We start from the raw sequence: 21441 nt of genomic DNA, 5'->3' as shown, positions 1-21441 counted from the left end.
ACTTCTCAATAAGTATCTAACATGTGCCACATCTCAATAAACTTCTCCCAACCTGGTACCTTCCAAATATAGCGTCTAAATATAGCTTTCATAATCTCTAGACATCATGCCATGAGTAAGGATGATGGGAGTTCAACACAAATGGCAGCCTTCAGACTGAGTTAGGCTATAAAAATGTAATGGCAAGGCATTCATCTTGGAGGCAAGTAGAAATCTGGTGTCCTACAACATATGACAGTGCTCAGTTCCACCTGGCTGTTGAAAATCAGCCTTTTTTCCAGTCTGCCAGCTCTCAGAAGCAAAGTTAGAGAAGGGAGAACAAAAACAAGAAGCACATAGATGTTCAAGTAAACAAAAACAAAATACATTCTCAGTGGACATCTGTTTCTCCTTTCATGTAACAAAAATCTAGATATTTTTCTCATACCTATACTTTGCTCAGCAATTATCCTTATATTCTCCAAATTCTGGCACAGAAAGGTGACTGAATATTTGAGGCCATATTCTAAAGTCACATTTGGTCTGCAGTTTCTACTAGAGTGAACACAGATCAAGCATTCATTCATTGAATCTGTTGCCATGTTTGATGGCATTGAATAAATTGTAAGATTAGTCTTCTCACGTGTTAGGTCAATCGTGTGGGTTACATCTAAAAACAAACAAACAAAAATAATGTATGAGATCATTTGTAAAAAGAACTGTTACCTTGCCATATTCTTACAAGAATATAGTACTATAGTAATCTCAACATTTAGTCACATCTACCCAGGGATATATTCTAAGTTTATGCAGGTTCACTGTGATAGACTCTGAAGCAATGAAAGATGTGCAAAGGAATGGGCAGACAAAATTGCTTGCCCTATTTTAGAAAAAGAATTATAATTTATCTGAAATCTGTTTTAACAATAGGTTCATGTGTATAACATTGCATCCTCATTCTAAAAAAATCCAGGATTGGAAACCTTAATTTCAATATTTGATCTATTTGTCTTAATAAGAAAGGAAAAAGGTCATTTCTGACAGCAATCAAAAAGTTATGTACCCAATTGTATAAATTGTGTATGTAGATGCATGTATACCTGGGAATGACAGGAACTATAAACCAACACAGCTGGAAGATACTAGTTGGGGAACGCTTCTTTATATTTAGCTGGTTTGCAAATACATTAACCAAAGAAAAGGGTCATAAAAGAGAGAAGGATGGCTACTTACTCTCTTCATTTTTAGGATAATCAACAACCACTTTAAAAAGGAGACTGAGGGCCCCTGGCTTCAGGTCATCTTGGTCACATCCTTGCAGGGAAAGGTTGAAACTGCCAGGAATATTGACAGGTTGTACATCATCCAGGGATAACACTCTAGTGTCAGAAAAATAATCAGGTAATGAGTATTCCAGCCGCTCATATTTCCGTTCACAGTTTGGTTTTGTGTAATTGATGAAGTTGATATCTGCTCTTAAGTTGGATGGAAGAACAAATTGCCATGTCATGAGTTCATCTTCTGGTAACCCCAATGGATAGTTGGCAGACATCAAAGTTGCTGATGATTTGTCTTCAAATGTAGATTCAATAATGCACAGTCCTATGTTAAAAAAAGAAGGAAGACCTATTTCAAAGGAGAAAAACTCCATGTACATTAATCAAAGATTCTCAAAGTTTGAAGCACTGAAATTAGAGCTTGGCTGCATTGCAGCAATTCATCTCACTTTTGATAGTTCAGAACTCAGTGAAGCCATTGACCAGCTCCTCTAGTCAATCTAGATAGTGAAAAATGCCTTGTTATATAGCCTCTTTCAAGTCCAACAGCAGCATTCAGCTTTCCTCCAAATTAATGACTCTTTTCAGCTGACATACTACACCCAGACAAAGTCTTCAAACTCTGCCCATCAAGGGGCATGAAAAAGAGCTTAACTTAGTGAATGTGCATTGATACCCCTTATTGGCAGCATTAAGCTTGTTTACTGTGATTTATGGACATCCACCTATAAGAATATGTCATTAAATAGCCCAGCTTCTCCTTCCTGATTAGGCTTCTTTACTAGGCTGACCATATTTCTTTGAGATAAAATGGGACACTGGGATGGCAAAATGGGACAGGGTTTAAAACGGGACATTGGGATGGCAAAACGGGGCAGGGCTGGGCAACGGGCTTGGCAGGCAGGAACCTATCCAGTTTTCTAGGGCTGGGAATCTTCGGATTCCTTCGTTTGTGAGAGGCAAGGCTGGGCTGGAGAGTCTAGTGAACGGTTGTTCCCGACAAGCCGTTCCTCCTCTGGCTGTGCTTTTGCATTCTTTTTCTTCCCATTTCAAGGCAAGAGCCAATGGGCTCACCCTTTGATCACCACCTATCAGCTGATCCTGTTTTTTTCTTTTTAGGTTTCCTGCCAGGTTGAGCTCTGTGGCTTTTTCCCCCGGTGTTTCTGCTGAGCTCCCCCTCCTTCCACTCAAAGTCAGACTGCGTTCTGACAGGTTTGTGGGAACTTTCAAATTCTTAAGTAAGGTTTTTAAGAAAACAGGACAAAATGGACATTTATATTAAAACAATGGGGCGGTCTGGAAATGTTAAAAAAACAGGACTGTCCCATTCAAAACAGGACGTATGGTCAGCCTATTCTTTACTCTTGAGTTACAGCTTTGGTCTAGAAGAAGAAAAGATTTTCTATTGTCTTATAAAGCAGAGCAATAGTGACTCCATGGTACGTAAACAGTAACTTTACTATAGCTCAGTATAGACAACATCAATACAGATGACAATATTGAAACCTAACATCAAGCCACGGGGGTGGGTGGAATATCCTATTGTGACCTAAAATAGAGTAATTATAAGAATAAGGAAGTTTTCAGTTGATTTCTTGAAGTGGTATAGACTTATGCTTTTCATCTCAGCTTAATAGACATTGTGAATGTTTGAAAGTATACCATATCAGTAATACTACAGATGTAATATTTTTATAGAAAACAATACTGTCATTGAAACATTTCCAAACAAAACTCATTTTTCAGTAGGACAGCTCTGTCAAAGAACTGAATCCTGTCCACTGCTGTAAAAATTTGCATCATCATCAGCCTGAACCAAATTTGGGCATTTTGCTACCAGCCAATTCATAGTGGCACAAAAGTGAGCTGATTATCTACTTTCCCTTAAAAATCTGACAAAAAAGAGGGTTGGACTTTGTTTAATAAGCATGCACAGCGGCCAAGGTTTTTCCATGTATTTTGGGGTCATTTTAGGAAGCTCGTTTAAAAAAAAAAAAGCAATATGGAAAATCCTTGACCACTTCATATATTGAATAAAATAAGTCTAATCCAGTATCCTAATTGCCAAACCAGAAATCTGTCCAAAAAAGCAGACAGTAAAATGAAATGAATTTTATGTTATCCATACAACCAGAATCCTATCTGGATCTGATGGTATGATATAAATTAAATAATTTTAAAAATTAGTAAGTCAAGTTAAAACTGAACACTTTAAAAAAAGAAGCAAGGTTTTTTCCCCCATCAAAAAGAGAGAACCATTTGCTAAATGCTAGGTCAACTTGTCACAGCAGATTTTGAGGATACACTTCTTAAAATATGTGCAAAAAATGGTGGCATGGATCCATTGTTACTATATTCTCTGGGAAAGCTTCTGAGTTTGAGCAAGTCCATCTTTCAAAGATATTAGTCCATATTCTTCAATAAACGTATGTTCAATCTGCACTAGGCATAGTCCACAATGTTGATTTAATCCCTTCCCCATTATCCACCAGTAGACTCCAATTATTAAATTAAGCCCAGAATTATAGACTTTCTGCTTCCAACCTGCAACATTCCCATATAATCCTCAAAAATAATAATAAACTAAAATAACCATATTTTAAAAATCCCCAACCATTAAAAACAGAGCAATAAAAGAACCTAGTAGTTCCACGGTTCTGCCTCCCCTCATCCAAAAGAAAAAAAAATTGTTAAGACAGTGTAAAGCATCACACTTCAATATAGCAAATTGGAATGTGGCTGTCAATGGAAGCAAAGTAGTAATCCCCTATGCTTACGTTGTATGGATGATCTGCTTTCAAGCTTAACTCCAGAGGCTGTGAGTTTTGAATCCCAAGGAAGTCGTAGAGTCAAAATAGCATCACCTTGTGCCTTTACCCGTGACACTGAACCATGTCTGCAGAAGGTTCCAATGTGAACTCTGTCTGTTGCCAGACGGCTACTGATGCTGTAAATAATTTGATCAGGGCAGGTGTCTCCAGGCAGAATTTGCCTTAACCACGGAGAGAACTTCAGTTCAAGTCCAACTCTTCTGTTAGCTTTAGCCTCCCAAATGAAGGTCCTATTAAGGTGTGGCAACCCAGAAGGCTGAAGCTGAACATCTCCAAATGGACATGGACCCGACATACAGTCTAGAAACATACAGAAACATATAGTGTAAGAATTACTATCTGGAACAACTACAACAAATCATATTGGTCTATGGTTTCACTCTTCCATTTCTGTTAACACTACCTGAATTTTCTATCAGCAGCCCATAACTAAGCTTTATCATAAGGTTCTTATGTATACATAAACTGTTTTTAACTACTACCTCATGAAGTCTCAGGTATTCTCAGTCTTACTCAGAACTCCTGTGGCCAGCATACTGAAATAAATTCCATGGGGATTCTGGGAGCTATAATCCAACACATTTAGCCCCTAAATTTAGTAATTATGCTTTGAATTGTTCTTCATGCATTTTTGCCCCAAAATGTCATTATTCTTTATGACACTTTGAGAGTAAAGATGTGTATAGTACAATCTGCTTTTAAATGGCAACCTTAGCCTCTGTCTTGTGCAAGCACTATCCAAGAAAGCTCACTATGGAATTTTGAGCATGACATATTTTTACTCATCTATTTGGGGGGGAAATTCCCCCTTAAAAAGAATCCAAAGGTTCTTATATCATAAAAGGATAAGAACAGCTGAAGTGTAAACTCTAAAGTACATAGTCCTTTTAAAACACGCTGCAAAAAGAAATAGATTTTAATCCATTTCACTGATAGGGTTGTGCAAGTCCATTTAGTTACTTGTGATAGTTAGTCCATGTTGTTAAATAGCCCAGTGCTTTGAAAAGCTCCCAGTAATCTTAGATGTACAGTAGGTCACATAACATAGCTTACCAATGGTCTTCTCCACCACTATGACCCAATATTTCTCTGGAGTTGAACAACCAAAGGTAAAAATAAACGTCTGTCCAGGCTTTATTATTTGCTCGGAAAGATGAGTCTTTTTTTCTTCATGCAGTGCACAGGAACTTGGAACAGAAGATCCAGGTTTTATTTTAACTGTTATGTTTCCACCACGTTGAAGAGAGATTACAAAGGCACCTTGGAAGATTAAAAGGGAGAAAAGCTGTGTACTTCTGGCATTTTAAGACCAACCCATTTATTTCTGGATAAGCTTTCATGCAATCATCTGATTAAGTAGATGTAGACAATGAGTTAGACTACCAAGATGCTATAGAACTCTGTTATCATATATTTGGCAAAAGAAATGAGAACCAACTATAATATACAGTATATGTTTATTCTACCCCTCTTCAGTCTGAATGAATTAATTTTTTGCTTAATGTTTAATACTGTTGGCCTTTAACCTACCCAAAAATGAACTTGGATGCAAATATTCACATTTTTTCTCATTTTTCTACACATTTGCACACATGCATATGTATGAGAGAAACAGAATGCAAATACAAATGTATTTATGTGGATGCAACAATCCCCCATATTCTGCTTTAAAGATCCCTTCCATCACTGAAACATGGTCCTGAAGAATGCAAAGGGAGGAAGCAAGAAGAAAAAAAACAAGTTCCTCATCTCTGCAAGCATACAAAAAAGCCTTCCAACTTCGATAGACTTTGGATCCAAGATAAATTTACAGAGAAAGCTACTACTGTCTCTCTTAAAAAAAATCAAAACAATCTTTTAAGCTTGACATTTAAAAAAAACCCTAATATGAACATTTATTTCTCCATTAAACACCCACAACCTTCTTATAATCACCAATTGAAATGCTAATCAGTAACTAACTAATCTGTTATGATTACCAAGTAGAAAATAATCCATTGCATACCTGAAGAGATCAATTTTTTTAAAAAACCAAGATATTTGGAGAGCTTTTAAAGGAACTTGAGTAAGTGGAAGAATATTGCACAGTACACATCATGTTCAGGGAAAAAAAAAACCTAGGTCGGGTCAAGTTCATTCCACTCAAATATGACTAAAACTTTAGCATTGTCCTGATTACCAGGAAACACACTGAGACAATGACTTGGTCTCTAATATTTATTAGTAGTACTTAACAAGAATCCTAACAAACTGAGGAAGCGTGGGAAAACCCAGCCATATAAACCCCAAAGGTTAAGGCGGTCCCGATCTGTGTCTCTTTGAATGGCTGAACAGTTCCTCAGTGCTACGCATGCGCTTGACAGTCTGGGTGGGAGCCCCCTGCTCGCCATCCTTACTCATGACAAGCATGGCCATATGCCATGTTTTGCAGCTAAGAAGAGTGCTACATAGCTTAGCACACAATAAAGAATAGTAAATTTTAGTATACATTAAAATAAAATATATTGGAGATAAGTAACAGTAGACCTTCAGGCCAAGTATGTTCTTCAGAAGACTACCAGTTAGCCACTTCCAGTTATCAGCTGAATGTCAAGAGGAGTTGCATGGAGAACGTGATGGGTGTGCTAAAAAGGCAAACTAAGGGTATGCCACCCTTCTCTAAATCTAATGGTTTACTAGAACTACATACTTTAGGAAAATAGTTTTCAAAGTATTTTTCCCCTGCAAATCAGTTAACCATAAGGAGTCGGGTAGCACCTTTTCCAACTTTTAAAAGGCGTAAGCTTTAGTGAGCTGTAACTCACTCCATCAGATGCCCAGAGTGGCTACGCTGATGTAGGATTTAAAGGGGGAGGGAGGAGGGAGGAAGGGAAGATAGGTTGGTTATGCACATGCATAAAATCTGTCAGTCAGAAAAGGTGCTACCAGGCTCCTGAATTTTCATTTCCATAGACACAGTTCTCCTCCTACAATGTCACTGAAACCACGCAAGCCAACTGAATAATTTTTTGTGGTTATTGTTACTCCACATTATTCACTGTGATAAAGCCCTGGCTGCCTCATTTCAAAACTCTTGTCTGAATTGGTGAGGAAAACTACTCTGTTCTCCACCTACCCATTAGTCCAGCCAGCATCTCTTTGCTAAAACGCAAGGCAGCTGAAAAAAAGGTTACCTTTTCCATGCTCATTCCCATCTACCTAGATAAACTTTGAAAATTATTACCCAGTGATGTTTTTACACTATGTATCATTGCCTGCTGTCCAGAAGAGCAGCAGCTGTTGATCAAAGTCATCCCACTTGAGTAGCAAAATACAAAACAAAGAAAGGAACTGTACAATTCACCCTCCATTCAGGAAAACGTGAAGCCCAAAGAAAATATTATCAAAATCTTCCCTCACTAAATATCTGGAAGTGCAGCATACTGTATGTAGAGTGTTCTGCACATTCTATACTTAGGATTAACAAACTTAACAAAGACATTAAAAAGTCAATACAGACACCTTTTGATTTATAATTATGATTCACATTGAAGCCTTCCTTTTCCCTGCTTCTTTCCACATGTATTCTTATTAGCAATACAGGAAATATACATCATTCTCATAAGAAGGGAATTTTTTGAAGTTTATTATAAACCAGTGTTTTGGCATGATGACACACTGGATTATGATAGTTCAGTTCTTCCATGCTTAAATAAAACATACACGATGGTGGTGGGGGACTACGAAGAGACACAAAAGGGCCTAGGTATCCAAAACTTAAGGGATTGCCTTCCAGCATATTTTTTCTTGTTGTAATTGTTTTTATCACATGTTCAGGCTTGCAACAGCTGGCACTTATAGACTCTATCCAGCTCCTGGGTATTTTGCCTCTCTCTTTGTATTCTCCCCACCACCACCACGCCCCACTTCTTATTTTCAGTGCTTTAAAACAACAGCACATAAGACACTGCACAGCCACTGTTGTTAATTATCATCTGCAGGAAAATATAAAGATCACCTCCAATATATATCTAGTTGCAAAGAATATTAACTATTGCAATTATTATTTTCTATTTCCTGTAGCCTAATAGCAAAATTAGATATTTACCACAGAGATGCACAACAAACTATTTGAAAAATAGAAGACATTTTGAATTTGATTCATGAAATAGTATTGTAAGAAACCTTTTGTCTTCTCAACCCATTTCCTCATACCTCTTTTTATCTATCTGAGTAATTTCCCTCCCTCAAAATGGGGGGGGGGCTGAAACAATTTTATATAGAAAAACATCTAGAAGAGAAAGAGTTAAATAGGCTCCTCCCCCCTCAGCTTTACCACTGCCCACTAATCCAATTGTGTTTATAGCTTTTATCATCCCTTTTTTATTAAAGCAAGCAAGGAAATACATGAATTCTCACAGTCCAAACTATTAAATGCCTCTCACCCAATAAAAGCCTAGTTTGATCCAAAGCCTCAGTAGAGCAATTACATTTCACCCCTTCCCTTTTCTTTTTCCCCCCTTTGTCCTGTGAAAAAAAATTAGATCATAAACTTCCTAAGAAATGGGACAGATCTTAAGAGTAAACTGGAAACTGGATAGGACACTCCTTTCTTTGCCACTCAGGGAAGAGCATGACTTCCAAGACCCCATTCAGTCAAATGAGCAAAAGGGCACTTAAACGGGAGTGGATTTTAAAGTGAATGAAGTAACAATTCACATTACCATATAACAATAAAGGCACACAAGATTGCTCAGTCAAGAATCTAAAATTATTTAACTGATGTTTTTGCTCTTCAGAAATCTCCCACTCTCTCCACAAGATGCTGGTTGGGGTACTCAGCTCCAAGCCCAAGTCTGGGATTGAGGGTAATCAAATACAGATAGTCCTCGACTTACGACTATTCATTCAGAGACCGTTCAAAGTTACAACAGACACCCCTGAGCTGCAGCATGGCAAGCAAAGATGCCCCTGAGCTGCAGCATGGCAAGCAGCCTGTCATGAGTGAGGATGGCGAGCAGGGGGCTCCCATCCAGGCTGTAAAGCGCATGCGTAGTACTGAGGAATTAGGTGGCCATTCAAAGAGACACAGATCGGGCCGCCTTAGTCTTTGGGGTTTATATGTCTGGGTTTTCCCACGCTTCTTCAGTTTGTTAGGATTCTCTGTTATGTAGCAGTAATAAAACACTAGAGACCTATTCCTTGTCTCAGCGTGGTTCCTGGCTGTTAGGACACAGCCCCAGAGCAGCGTGGTTCTGGCGCTGCTTGCCAACCCACAAGGCAGGGTGCAGGGCAGCCAAAAGGGCAGGCAGTTTGGGGAGTTGAAGGGGAGGCAGTCCCTTACCTTGGAAGAACCAATGGCTCGGGACCAGGAGGGACAGGCCTGTAATGGCTTGGGTTGGAGTGGGTCCTTGGCTAATGGCTGGTAGAATTTGGCTAACGACAGCAATAGGAAGTGCCAGGATTGCCAGTGCTAAGCGATGCGGTCACATGACATCGCATTCTACAACTGCATCACTTAGTAACAGAAATTCCAGTCCCGATTGAGGTCGTAAGTCGAGGACTACCTGTAAATACTGCCATTTTTCACTTTCCTGTCCTCTTAAATTTATGTATTTATTTTACTTTATTTATTTAAATTCTATAGCCACCCATATCAACAAGTGACTCTGGGCAGCTTACAATCATAAAACCTATACAACAGTTAAAATAATTAAAACAATTAAAAGTACAAAATAAATATATATGGTCTCCAAGTAAACAATGCATGGATGTTATTTATTTCTGGTACGGGTCAGAGAAAACAGCAGTGGTCCCTTAGGTAGGGATTAGGGAAACATAGCACTGTTCTGTTGCTCTGGTGAAGCCATTGAACAAATTAGCATTATATGCTTGTTGGTTCCAGGTGACTAGAACTGTCCATTTGCCATCTGAAAACAGCAATTTTTGGCACTTTATGTTCTGCAGCTTGAAATGGACAAACAGTGACTTGTTAATGGCTTGTTTTAAGGAATGATGTCAAGGAGAAGCAGAAAGTGAGAATGTGCTCCCTCTCTTACTGCTGCTGTTCCTAGCTTGGCTGGGGTCCCTGTGTGGAAGAACGATAGGACTGTCTGTTCTGTGCCAGTAGTGCCATCTTTTGCTCCCTGAGCAGCACCTTTTGATCGTAATTAGGCATCACAAAAATCATAATACCAAATTAACTGGTTTGCCCATTTCTTCTCCATCACTCCATCTTTTAAGGCTAGATACACTATATGAAGTCAGGGACTACCTTTAAAATCAAGAGAGGGAGAGATTTCTGAAAGTTCAGGTTGACATGTAGACTACAGATATTTCCTACAAAGAAAAAATACATTTATACAATCTCCTGTTCCAAGAACTAAAATATGGAAGTTCCTGCTCAAAGACAAGATTAAGCAAGATAAAAGCTAGGGGAGCAAATTAAGGTGGCTTAACACACACCATGAATATGTTCTAAGATTTCTAGATAGGAACAAGAGGAAGGGGGAAAAATACACCCAAGCAATACAATAACTCTGAGCCATATCAAATTTATAGTGACAAGTCAACATACAGGGAGAGGTCTGCCATTAGACAGGACAAGGCAGATTTTTTCATATACTGTATCATGGAAGAGCAATGAATTATCCCTTTGTATCTCTTGCCACATTCAGAAGAAACTTTCCAAATTCTCAGAAGCTTCACAAGGGAGCTTAGAAGATGTAGTGAGGACCGATGGATGGATCACTTCCACCGAACCCATTTTATTAAGTAGATATAATTTCTGAATTTGTCTCTCCTTTATATGCTTAAAGGCATACAGTATAAATCTTGACATCAGCAAATCTGCCTTCAACACCATACTAAGAAGAACCCTGAAAGTAAACAGTGCAGGTGAGAATTTTTTTAAACAAATTAATGGGGTTTAATACATTTACCTCTAGTCTAAAAATATGCAGCAATGTGGCATTACACTAAGCAAAAATGAAAAATGAAAGAAACTGGGCATTGTAAGACATGCAATAGAAAAAAAAAAGAAGGCAACGAATGGCCTCTTATTAGAAACAGACCAACCTTCCCGACAAATGCAAAGGGAACTGTTGCAATATTCACTTTCACAGCATATTCCACAGTGCTCTTGGGAAGCATATTGTGAAATCTTTGAGTATGCGTGCATATACACACATAGATAAAGACGCAGAGGTTAATATGCTTTCAAGACTTCAGCAAGCTCTTGAAAGAGTCACCCACCAGCCAAGTATCATTTATGGGTATACAGAAGCTTTCTTAGTAGAAATGCAAACATTTTGTAATTAGGCTTATGTTAGGAACCTGACAGAAACAGACCTGGACAGGATGTGGAGAACGGAAGGGGAAGAGACCCACAGTCAGCTGAACAGGATACAAACCACAAGTAACTTTCAATTATGGAAGTAGTAGGTAAGTGGTAGAGATTATTAGCTGACCAGATCTGACCTCCACTGACCAATTTCTCATGTTTAGAATTTGCCATCCCTCCATTTCCCCTTGACAATGTGAAAACAATTGAACTCAGAATAGGAAAATCCACGTAAACAGAGTTTAGAAGACAATCGCTTTTTTCCCTTTATCCCATTTTCTGTTTTCCATGCCATCATGCATCTCTTTAATTATACTATTATTATATTTTTATCCTTCCTTTTTTATATATAACTCAAGGCAGTGAACATACCTCCTGCTTTCTATTTTCCCCACAACAACAACCCTGTGAGGTGAGTTGGGCTGAGATAGAGTGACTGGCCCAAGGTCACCCAGCCGGCTTTCATGCCTAAGGCAGGACTAGAACTCACAGTCTCCTGGTTTCTAGGCCAGCACCTTAACTGCTACACCAAACTGGCTCTAATAATGGAAGACAAATAGAAAAATGTGCAAGTGGAGAAATGTTGATTGTTGTGGTCTTCCAGATGAATTGGATGACCATTCCCATCATTTCCAGCCATCACGGAGAAGACCTTGGATTTGGAGATGAATGCATTATGGAATCTAATACATTACAATAGAGCACACCATTCAAAAGTCTCTGAGAAGGAAACAGTCACAAACAGGAATTTTGCAGACATCCATATTTCAAGGACGTGTTAAATCTGCTTTTGCAGCTATCATGCAGTTGGTTTTTTTTAACTGCATGCTGACAGGGTAGGGAGGTATTCACCATCTTTGTGAGAGATCCATCCCATAATCCAGGCAGGAATTTGGTCCAGCCTAGGCCTTGTTCTAGACGGGAAGAGCTAAAGCATTGTTTAAAAAAAAAAAAGCACAGTGGGAGTTTTGAAAGTATTTGGAATAAGTTGAAATGAACAGTTTGTATACAAGTAAACTGTTCATTTCAAAATATTCCAAATACTTTCAAAACTCCCAATATACAGCAAGAAGTAGGATCAAACTAGGCAAAGAAAAAAAAAATTAATTCATCTCTCCTGAAGTCTGTCCTGAACTGGTATTTATCTGACACAAAAGAAGAACCTCGATCCAAAGTGAACAGTCCCTTCCTAGGTTTGTTCCTCAGGCCTGTGGCAAAGGAAGAGACAGGTGGGTTCCTCTTTGCCTGTGTTAGTTATGACCGGCCTTCAGCTGGTGTGATTTCCATTTTTAAAATCCTGCAGGCCACATGCAAAGTTTGGTCCAGTCTCAATGCCTGACAAGTTAATATGCAGAGGGCTATTGCAGGCAGTCGATTTGTTATATTAGAAAAGTGCACGAAGACAAAAGCGTAATTCTGATGTTTCCAGGGGTAGAAAATAAAATAAGTTACGATCAACACTTTACACAGAACAGAGAAAAACAAAGGCACAAGGACAGACAAGGACGTGATTGGCCTGGCCCAGAGAAAGAAGCCAGGCTGAGGGAAAGGGTTCACTCTAATAAACAAAGCTTTGCAAACACTCAGTGACAAAAGGAAGCCTTTCTTTCAAATAGCCTGCTAAACTGGCACTCCTCTTAGCCTGTGTACCTTGAACCCAAACATCAGGGGTTGTTTACAGCTAATAGGAATGCCAAAGGAGGATCGTCACAGTGGGTTCTTCCCATAGCATTCCTTTTTCTTCTCAACATGTTAGAAGGGTTCAACCAGTGTGCTAAGCCAAAATCAAGCCCCAAAACACACACTACTTCTTAGCAAGATGACTGAATACAATCAGCTTCTTTTTGCTTAGTGTAAACCCAGACAGTATGATAGGTAAACTGTATTTTATTATGTTTAAACCAGGCCATTGTATCTTCTTTAATATACATTATGCAAGCTACATTTATATCAACCCATTCTACAAATGGAAAGCTATTACCAAGAATGCTTTTCGACATATCCTTTCAATCTTTAACTTGGCAAATTATTAAATTAATTTAAAAGTTAATACACTGTCTTAGAAACAGTGGGGGGCTATACAGGTCAAGATGATCCTCCAAGTTTAGGTCTAAGACATTTAGCATTAGAATAACCAACTTTCACTTACCTAGAATTCCCCCAACTCAATGTCTTCCCATTGAATTAGACATCATTCCTCATAATTGTTGGAAAGAATGGCCTTTAGCCATATTGACCAAGCAGCATGGAAATTTAAGTCTGGCACTATGGGAGTGTGGGAAAAGTCCCTCACGGAATAAATTTGACAAGGACAGGCGCCCAGCCAAAATAGGCACACCCCTTCACACAAAGCATGCAGTTTTATTCCCTACTCCCGGCCGGTGGAATCCCTCCTCCTGTTCCCCATTGGATAGGTACTTGGGAGTTCACAGCCTATCCGAGACGCCTTAGATTTTGCAGGAAGTCCCACCTTTGTTTATATCTCCCATTCCTCACTTTTTACCTCCCCCAGTCCCCTATTTATTCTTTTCCTTATAAGGCAGCTACCCCCCTTGGAGTAAGTAGGTCAGGGTCTTGTCTGACCACAAAGTTCACTAGAACTGGTTATGAGCATATTTTCAGCATTGGTTAAGCAGCTTATTTCCTTTATACCTGCCCTTATGGAGATACAGTCTCCTGCTTCCCCTAACCACATATCCCACATCCTCAATATACTGACAAGCAAGCCTAGCTACTAGAAAGCAAGCTTCAGTTAGCAAGTTACTGAAAAAGCAAGTTCTGTTCTATTGTAGGCCTTGCAAAAACAACATCGCTATCCCCCCTTTCTCACAGGAGGAACCAGTCTGGGAAAGGCTAACCAAGAATGTCAACACATAAGAAGCACAGACACTAAAATACTGTGGTGTCATGTTTCCATTAGTTTATCAAAATCTGCTCTTGCAAATACACTGTAAATGGCAATCCCTATTACAGTAGTTAATTCTGAGTTTACAAAAGCAGGATTGATGACCAGTGTCAAGCCTCTAGCAGCTGCTCACCACCAAGAACACTGGAATCTCATAGAATCTATTCAACCAAATGAATAAAAAGGAAAAGCTAGCTTACAGAAACCTTGGCAGCTGGATACACTTATATTACCACTCCCCTAAGCTTGTTAGGCCTTCCTTGATCCTCTTGCCGACCTCCTGCTTAAATACTGGGGAGGAAGACAAAGCAGGAATGTGCAGCTGTGTAGTATTTTGCAAATTGCCAGCCTCTTTCCCAGACTCTAGGAAATTCACTGCAAGAAAGCTCAAACAAGAGAGAAGCTGAACGTTCAGATGAAGTTGATATAAATCACTATCGGCCACCACTATAATATTCTACATATACTAAACACCACACATGCATGGAGCATCATGTAATTCTATCCTGCCTTTTTCCCAAAGAGCTTAAGACAATGTATAGTACATGGCTTGCAAATCTTCAGCCTTACAAAAACTCTGCAATGTAGATTAAACCAAGACTTAGTGATTGGCAAAAGCCATCCAGTGACCTTCACGGCCATGTGGGGATTTGAACCTGAGTCTCCACGTTATTGGTCCAACTCAGGAACGAAAAAATGGATGTTTTCTACAACAAATCCCATAACCTCTTGCCATTGGCTACGCTGATTGGGGCTGATGGATGTGAAAATTCAAGATGTCCAGAAAGCCAACAATGCTTCTATGCTATTAAGGGCAGAGAGAATGTTCTTTTTCACACCTCATTAATGAACAGAACTTGCCACCTAAAGAGAAAGTATTTGCTAAATATTCTTAAAAAGAAATGTCAGAAGACACTAAGGTTACATCTTTCAGGGATTATTAGCTATGTTAGCTATATGGAGCACAATTATGTTATTTATATTCAACCACAGTGGGCTGTAGATTGCGGAACAAAGCTGGGAAGTGGTTATTGCTTCGCAGCTCAGTTGAGGACTTCTCAAAGAGATCTGTTTTCTACTGTGGGAAGTAGAACACTTTGGTCTGAACTAGCAGGAATGCTGGGTTCTTTATCCAGGGATAAGACAAAGACTTTCCAGGAAGACAACTCATACCTTTGGGAATTTGGGGCCGAACCGTTCAAAAACTTAATCATAATGCTACATAATGTCAACACTAAGCTATGCTTCTACTCAAATATCCACAATTATCTGAAATAATACAGCCCATCCCTAATGCAGGTTATGATCACCATAGTTGGCTTGCTCTTATTACAGAACAGTTTTCTTACCGTTCTTCCCCATTTCTAATACAGTGCCACACACACACACCCTGTCCACAGGGACACTGGCTCCAGAACTTAAAAAATAGCCTTATTAGGATTCATTAGAACTGCTTAGATTTGTGGATAGGCAAATATATCAGACTCTGCTTTTGCTTATCTTTATTTATTTTAGGATTAAGGGATGTTCCCAGACCCAGAATTGAGGAATCTAGATTTTCTCAGCAAATGAATGAAACTTGTTGGCTTGTACAGCATGAAAAACATGTGCAGGATAAAGACAGTTAGTAAGCAAAATATAGTAGTACGTCAAAAAATGCAATTTCCTGCCTCTATCTATGTGTCATTACTTTTGGAGGCCTCTTTTGGTGAGAAATTTCAGCTTTATGTCACAAAATGGGAGCTCTTTTTAGTGCAGAAAACAAAACACAAGAAAGGGAAATTTCCCACTTGGATTCCATATTTATATTTATTTATTATTTGAGTATTGTAGGTGTTGACTTGGTGATTTTATGATGTTGAGGTTTTAAGGTGAATTTTATTGTAAACCGCCCAGAGTCCCCCTTTTGGGGGGAGATGGGCGGTGATAGAAATGTAATAAATAAATAAATAAATAAAATTCACATATTCACCATGATTTGGTAAATAAACCACAATTTTGCTAGGTTCATACAACATGCTAAACCAGGGGTTCTCAAACTCTGGGTTAGGATCCTAGGGAGGTTGCAAGCAGTTTAGAGGGCTTCACCAATTTTTGAAACCTGATCAGGCTTGTCCAGGAGAAGAGGGTGCACTGTCAAAACTTGCTCTCAGCTTTGCCCATGCACGCAGGCTGTAGACCTGTCCACACAAAGCAGGAGTAAGTTTTAACAGAGCTCCCACTCTTGTCTGATTTTGCCTGTATAAGCCTGCAATAGGCAATTACAGTTCCACCAACTTTGAAAACCCGATATATAGATTAAAATTTAACTATGAAAAGGGGTACATTTATTTCTTGCCCAGTCCTAAGCCCATAAAATCATTAGTTTTATTCATAGCAGGATCACATGCATTCAATTATCATTTTAAGAGGCTGGGGTACCATAAAATTTTAGACCACTGTGTTAAGCCATAAACCATGCTTTATAAAGCAGAATGGATGCTTATTTTAGTTTCACCCATGGGATATGTTTGTGTGATAGCTTACCCAGGTTTACTATTATTTATTCAATCCAACTTTCTGGGTCCAACCAACAGAGTGAATTATACACTACCACATGAGTGGGTTCACACAACACAGTACGGTTTGTAGTTCAATTTATTTTGTGAATCAAGCTAGATATCCATGGACTAAAGGCACTGCAGGTACAACCAAGCGTCTGGAAATAGGGCAAAGACCTTCCTATGCCTGCAACACGGTTCCTGCATTTTGTTTTCTGATAAATAATATATGGTCAGGTGACACTATTCCCAGTCCCAGCCTGAATATATTGGGACAGCTGAATAAGATAGTGTTCATACATTATACTAAAAACAACTTTATATAATCATGGTTTACAGCTAGTCCTCCACTTATGACTACAACTAGGACAGGAATTTCTGTTCTAAGTTGTTATGGTCATAAATCAATTCATCATGTGACCAAACCTAAGTTTATGACCATTTTTATGACAGTCATTAAGCAAATCACAGGTCGTTAAGTGAATCACCACTGTCGCAACTGGTTGTAAATGCAAGCCAGTTGCCAAGCACCTGAATTGCAATCATGTGACCGCAGGGGTGGTATGATGGTTGTAAGTGCGAGTACTGGTCGTAAAGCACTTTTTTCCGAGGCCATCATAACTTTGAACTGTTGTTAAATGATTGTAAGTCAAGGACTACCTGTATTAAGTAAACCACAACTGACTGGGTCCACACAATATGGTATATCAAAACCAAATAGTATTAATTGAATTTCACAATTAAGTGGAAGGCTCATAAATCTCTATATCTAGAGCTGTTACCATACTTATTGTCCTTCTATATTTTTTTTAAATGGGAAGCAATATTAAAATGTTTTAGATGTAAGAATGTGAGAATCCCTCAAATTGTCCTACAGAATAGGGGGCTATTTTCCTTATCATAAATCAATTCATCACAGCTTCAGTTGATGGCAAAACCCAAGATGCTAGTAGACAGGAACCCCTTCCAAGTCAGTAAATACATGTACCAGTTTAAATGTACATTTTAAAGTGTACATGTACATTTTTGATGTAGAGTAGTTTAAGTAGGAAAAGCTGGCCTGAATTCAAACCAGAACATTCATGCCAAGTTTGCAATATATTGTTTATAATTCCTTTATGTTCTTTCATGCAGCAACCTATTACACCTCAGATGAAGAAGAGTTGTAAAACATTCTGACGATACCCACATTGGCAAGCCTGTTCAAAACAAAGTGGCACTTCCCTTTGTTCAAGGCTCTGACAAAGTGCTGCTTTGATGTGGATCTTGAAAACAAAGCGGTGCCACTTCAGAATCACAACATCCTGTCAACCTGGCAGCCCTGCTGGTCTTCAGAGGTCTTCTGCATGCACATGCATGCACAGAAGATATTCTGTCAAATTAAACAGCCCATTTCCATGCCCTTAACTGAAGAAGATGTCAGGATGGAGTACCTAGCTTGTCTACATCATGGTGCCGTTTTAAAGCAGGACTGCGGTTAAGGCTACTTTGCACAGCCATACTAGACAAATGGGTTCACAAATGAGCATGTGACAATAAATTGGCTTGTTTTGATCAGCTGACTCACCCTGAACTGATACACTGGAACAGACTGATTTGTAACCTGTTCTCAAGAGATAACTGTTTCAGGCTCACAAGAATATTGACGACCCAGAGAATGATCTAGCCAATCCAACACATCTTTTTCATCAAGAGTCAGAATAAGGTCATCTGCTTTCACAACAGCACTTTGGTCAGGGCAGCTATCACCACTGCTCTGGACCTGAACATGTAGTGAGCCAAAAATGCATGCTTTTCAGGATCAGTGCTATTTGGTGCCTAGAATCAGAGGGGGCCTGCTAGATTAGACCCTTAATCAGTGCAGAAAATCAGAGCTAGTGCATCATTTGCCAGTTTGTGACTATCCAGTCCTGACTGAAGATCTCAAATCCCTACCACTCTATGTAACCAGGTCCATTGTCAGGCACTTCCTACTTTCAAGAAATGGAATTTCTGTAATGGAAGCCTATCAGATCTGCTTTCTGGGGCAACAGCTAAGTTTTACCCTTCTGTTAAAACAGACAAGCTGTGATATCTCTATCTAATTAATACGAGGAGTCCCCAGTTTAAGAACAAGTACCATTCCCAAGGTGTGTTCTTGTATATAAGCCGGTACAGTATTGTTGTATAATACAGTATATTTATTTTCTATCCCACCTTTATTATTTTTATAAATAACTCAAGGTGGAAAACATACCTAATACTCCTTCCTCTTCCTATTTTCCCCACAACAACTACCCTGTGAGGTGGATTGGGCTGAGAGCGAGTGACTGGCCCAAGGTCACCCAGCTGGCTTTCATGCCTAAGGCTGAACTAGAACTCGCAGGCTCCTGGTTTCCAGCCTGTTGCCTTAACCACTAGTAGTATTGTATAACTCGAACCATTGTGTATTTAACTCGAATCATTGTGTATGGTAACCTGGTGCATATATCACTAAGCCACAGTTAAAATGTTAAACATTCACATGTTGTGCTAAGCCATGTTTTACTGTGTATCAAGTCTTAGTTTTCCATGCCATGATAGAAGTAATGGCAATACAAAAAGGCATTAAGCAACCAAAATAATTGAGAATGGTTAACTATCTATTAAAAAAACATTGGCTTGAAAAACCACTGCTGCTTCTTGTCCACTTATAAGTATGCTTAAGAAAAAAAGGACAAAATATGCAAGGCCCAGAATGGAGGATTTGCAAGCTTAGAAGCTTTGAACATTTGCAGGCAATACTATTTCTGCCTTCCGCAGGGTGCAGCCCTCCAAACAATTCCCATTGGCCATTCTCAAAGGGGAGTGATGAAAATTGAAACCCAATACCTCTTAAGGGCACTAAAAGTTAGAATGTGTAGGAAGATACAATCCGCCCACAAAGGGGAGGCCTTCACCCTTCTGCAAATCCCACGTATGGAATCATATGTGGTTTATGTGGGCCAACTCTGTCTACCTGCAAGCAGCAGCAGCTGCCTGAGTCTACGTTCCGGTGGTGAATATCTCCAAATATAGGATAGAGCTAAGATTCTTAGTCTATACACCAAGAACTATTTTCCCCAACCTAAACAGTGTAGGAAGAGAGCTGGGGTGGCAAAAAATCAAGAGGCTGGTAGTACCTTTTTCGACTAACAATTTTTTATTAAAAGGCATAAGCTTTGGTGAGCTGCAGCCCCCTGCTCTTCCTGATTTCCCCCCCTTCCCCCCAAACACTGTGGGATATTTATGTGTGTACGGTAAACCCAGGTTGCATCAGATCATCAGAGCAATGCATTCAGAAATTGCCTACAAGATACAATTTGGCAAATGAGCAGACCTAGGACTCCAACATATACAAGAATAGCTGCATTATTCGTAAGAGTAAGAAATTAAGCCAAGTAGGAGAAGCACTCCTAAAGACTGAAGCAGTCTTTCAAGAACGCCAGGAGCCGCCATCGCTTCAGAGTCAAGTGATAAAATTTCCAGGAAGGAGACATACAAATATTTTACACTACTACTTAGACACAGGTGACACTTCTTTCCCTCAATTTTGTTATTATCGTCCTAAGAACCTGGTCCCCTGAGCCATAATGGACTCTCTTCGTTGAACGCAGCCACTGTGGCTCAACGTGACGTGAGAACGCAACCAACAAACCTTGTCCTCAAAGTAGCAAGAAAGGCAACAGTGCGATTAAGAGGAAAACTTCCTGTATATATTTCAGAAACGCGGAGTCCTGACCCTCCAGCGCGAGCGCATGCAGACTTCCAAAGTCTCGATAAGGGGGGTGGGGGGAACGTGGGAAGTGTCGAAAGTTCCAAATCACAGAGAAAGAGAGCGGAGGTAACTCGTTCTCCGCCACCCGCCCAAATTCAGGCCACCGGAAAGCGGTCCAGTTCCCCTCTACTCCGCGAAACAGCAGCACGCTTCGCCTTCCACCCCATCCAAAGATCGCGCGGAGGCGGAAAGAAAAAGAGGCGCCCGATCCCCACTTACCTGCCCCCTGTAGGGCCAACGCTGCAGCGAACACGAGCCTGGCCAGCGGCAGCGCGACCCACCGCCCCGCAGCCATTTCCCCGCGTCTGTCCCGCGGCTGCAGCGGAGTCGCCCTAGGTTCAGTAGCCGCGGCCCTCCCAGGCTACTTTTGCCCACTTGAGGATCGCGCCAGAACTCCGAGCGACTTCGGCGATCTCCTCTTCCTCCTCCGTCTGAGGGCAGCAGGAGGCAGCGCCAGCTCCTCCCCCGCCCTAATCCCAATCCCCAGGTAAAACTCCTCCTCTTCCTTAACGCACGCAAGGAGAGGACTAGCTGACGCCTTTCGTGCGGCCGCAAGTGGTGAAGAAATCGTACATCCTCCCTCGACCCCGATCCCCTCCCCGTCCCGGTCTCAAGTCCCGTATTGGATCATCCTTTCACGGGGAGGGATCCCCTCCAGCGCAGAGGAGAGAAACGAGCAGGTTGAGGGTAGCTGCGGCTCGTCCCATGCAGTTTCTCAGCTTTGAAGGGGATTGAGGTGGCCCTCTTTAAAAGAGGCGTGGAAGACCTAAGAAAACCCTCACGGCTACTAGTACTCAGCTGCCTGGATATTAT

General features: G+C 40.1%; 1 protein-coding gene across 3 annotated transcripts in view; it reads right to left on the bottom strand.

The window, feature by feature from the left end:
• CDCP1 (CUB domain containing protein 1) overlaps window positions 1–21011 on the bottom strand; it is a 33327-nt gene extending 12316 nt beyond the window's left edge. For 2 of the 3 annotated variants that reach the window (XM_063304022.1, XM_063304024.1), the window contains exons 1-5: window positions 20848–21011; window positions 5141–5347; window positions 4034–4387; window positions 1213–1581; window positions 428–649 (exon numbers count right to left, since the gene is read on the bottom strand). In XM_063304022.1, the coding sequence (XP_063160092.1) occupies window positions 428–649; window positions 1213–1581; window positions 4034–4387; window positions 5141–5347; window positions 20848–20923 (1228 nt within the window). In that variant the 5' untranslated portion in view covers window positions 20924–21011. Of the gene's footprint in view, window positions 1–427; window positions 650–1204; window positions 1582–4033; window positions 4388–5140; window positions 5348–20847 lie in introns of those variants that run through there. The other variant, XM_063304025.1, reaches the window with a different exon arrangement.
• Between the last annotated feature and the right edge of the window lie 430 nt (window positions 21012–21441).

Source organism: Candoia aspera, chromosome 4 (genome assembly GCF_035149785.1).
Source record: "Candoia aspera isolate rCanAsp1 chromosome 4, rCanAsp1.hap2, whole genome shotgun sequence".
Lineage (NCBI taxonomy): Eukaryota > Metazoa > Chordata > Lepidosauria > Squamata > Boidae > Candoia > Candoia aspera.
The sequence above is the reverse complement of the archived record's forward strand: the minus strand, read 5'-3'. Positions and strand labels throughout refer to the sequence as shown.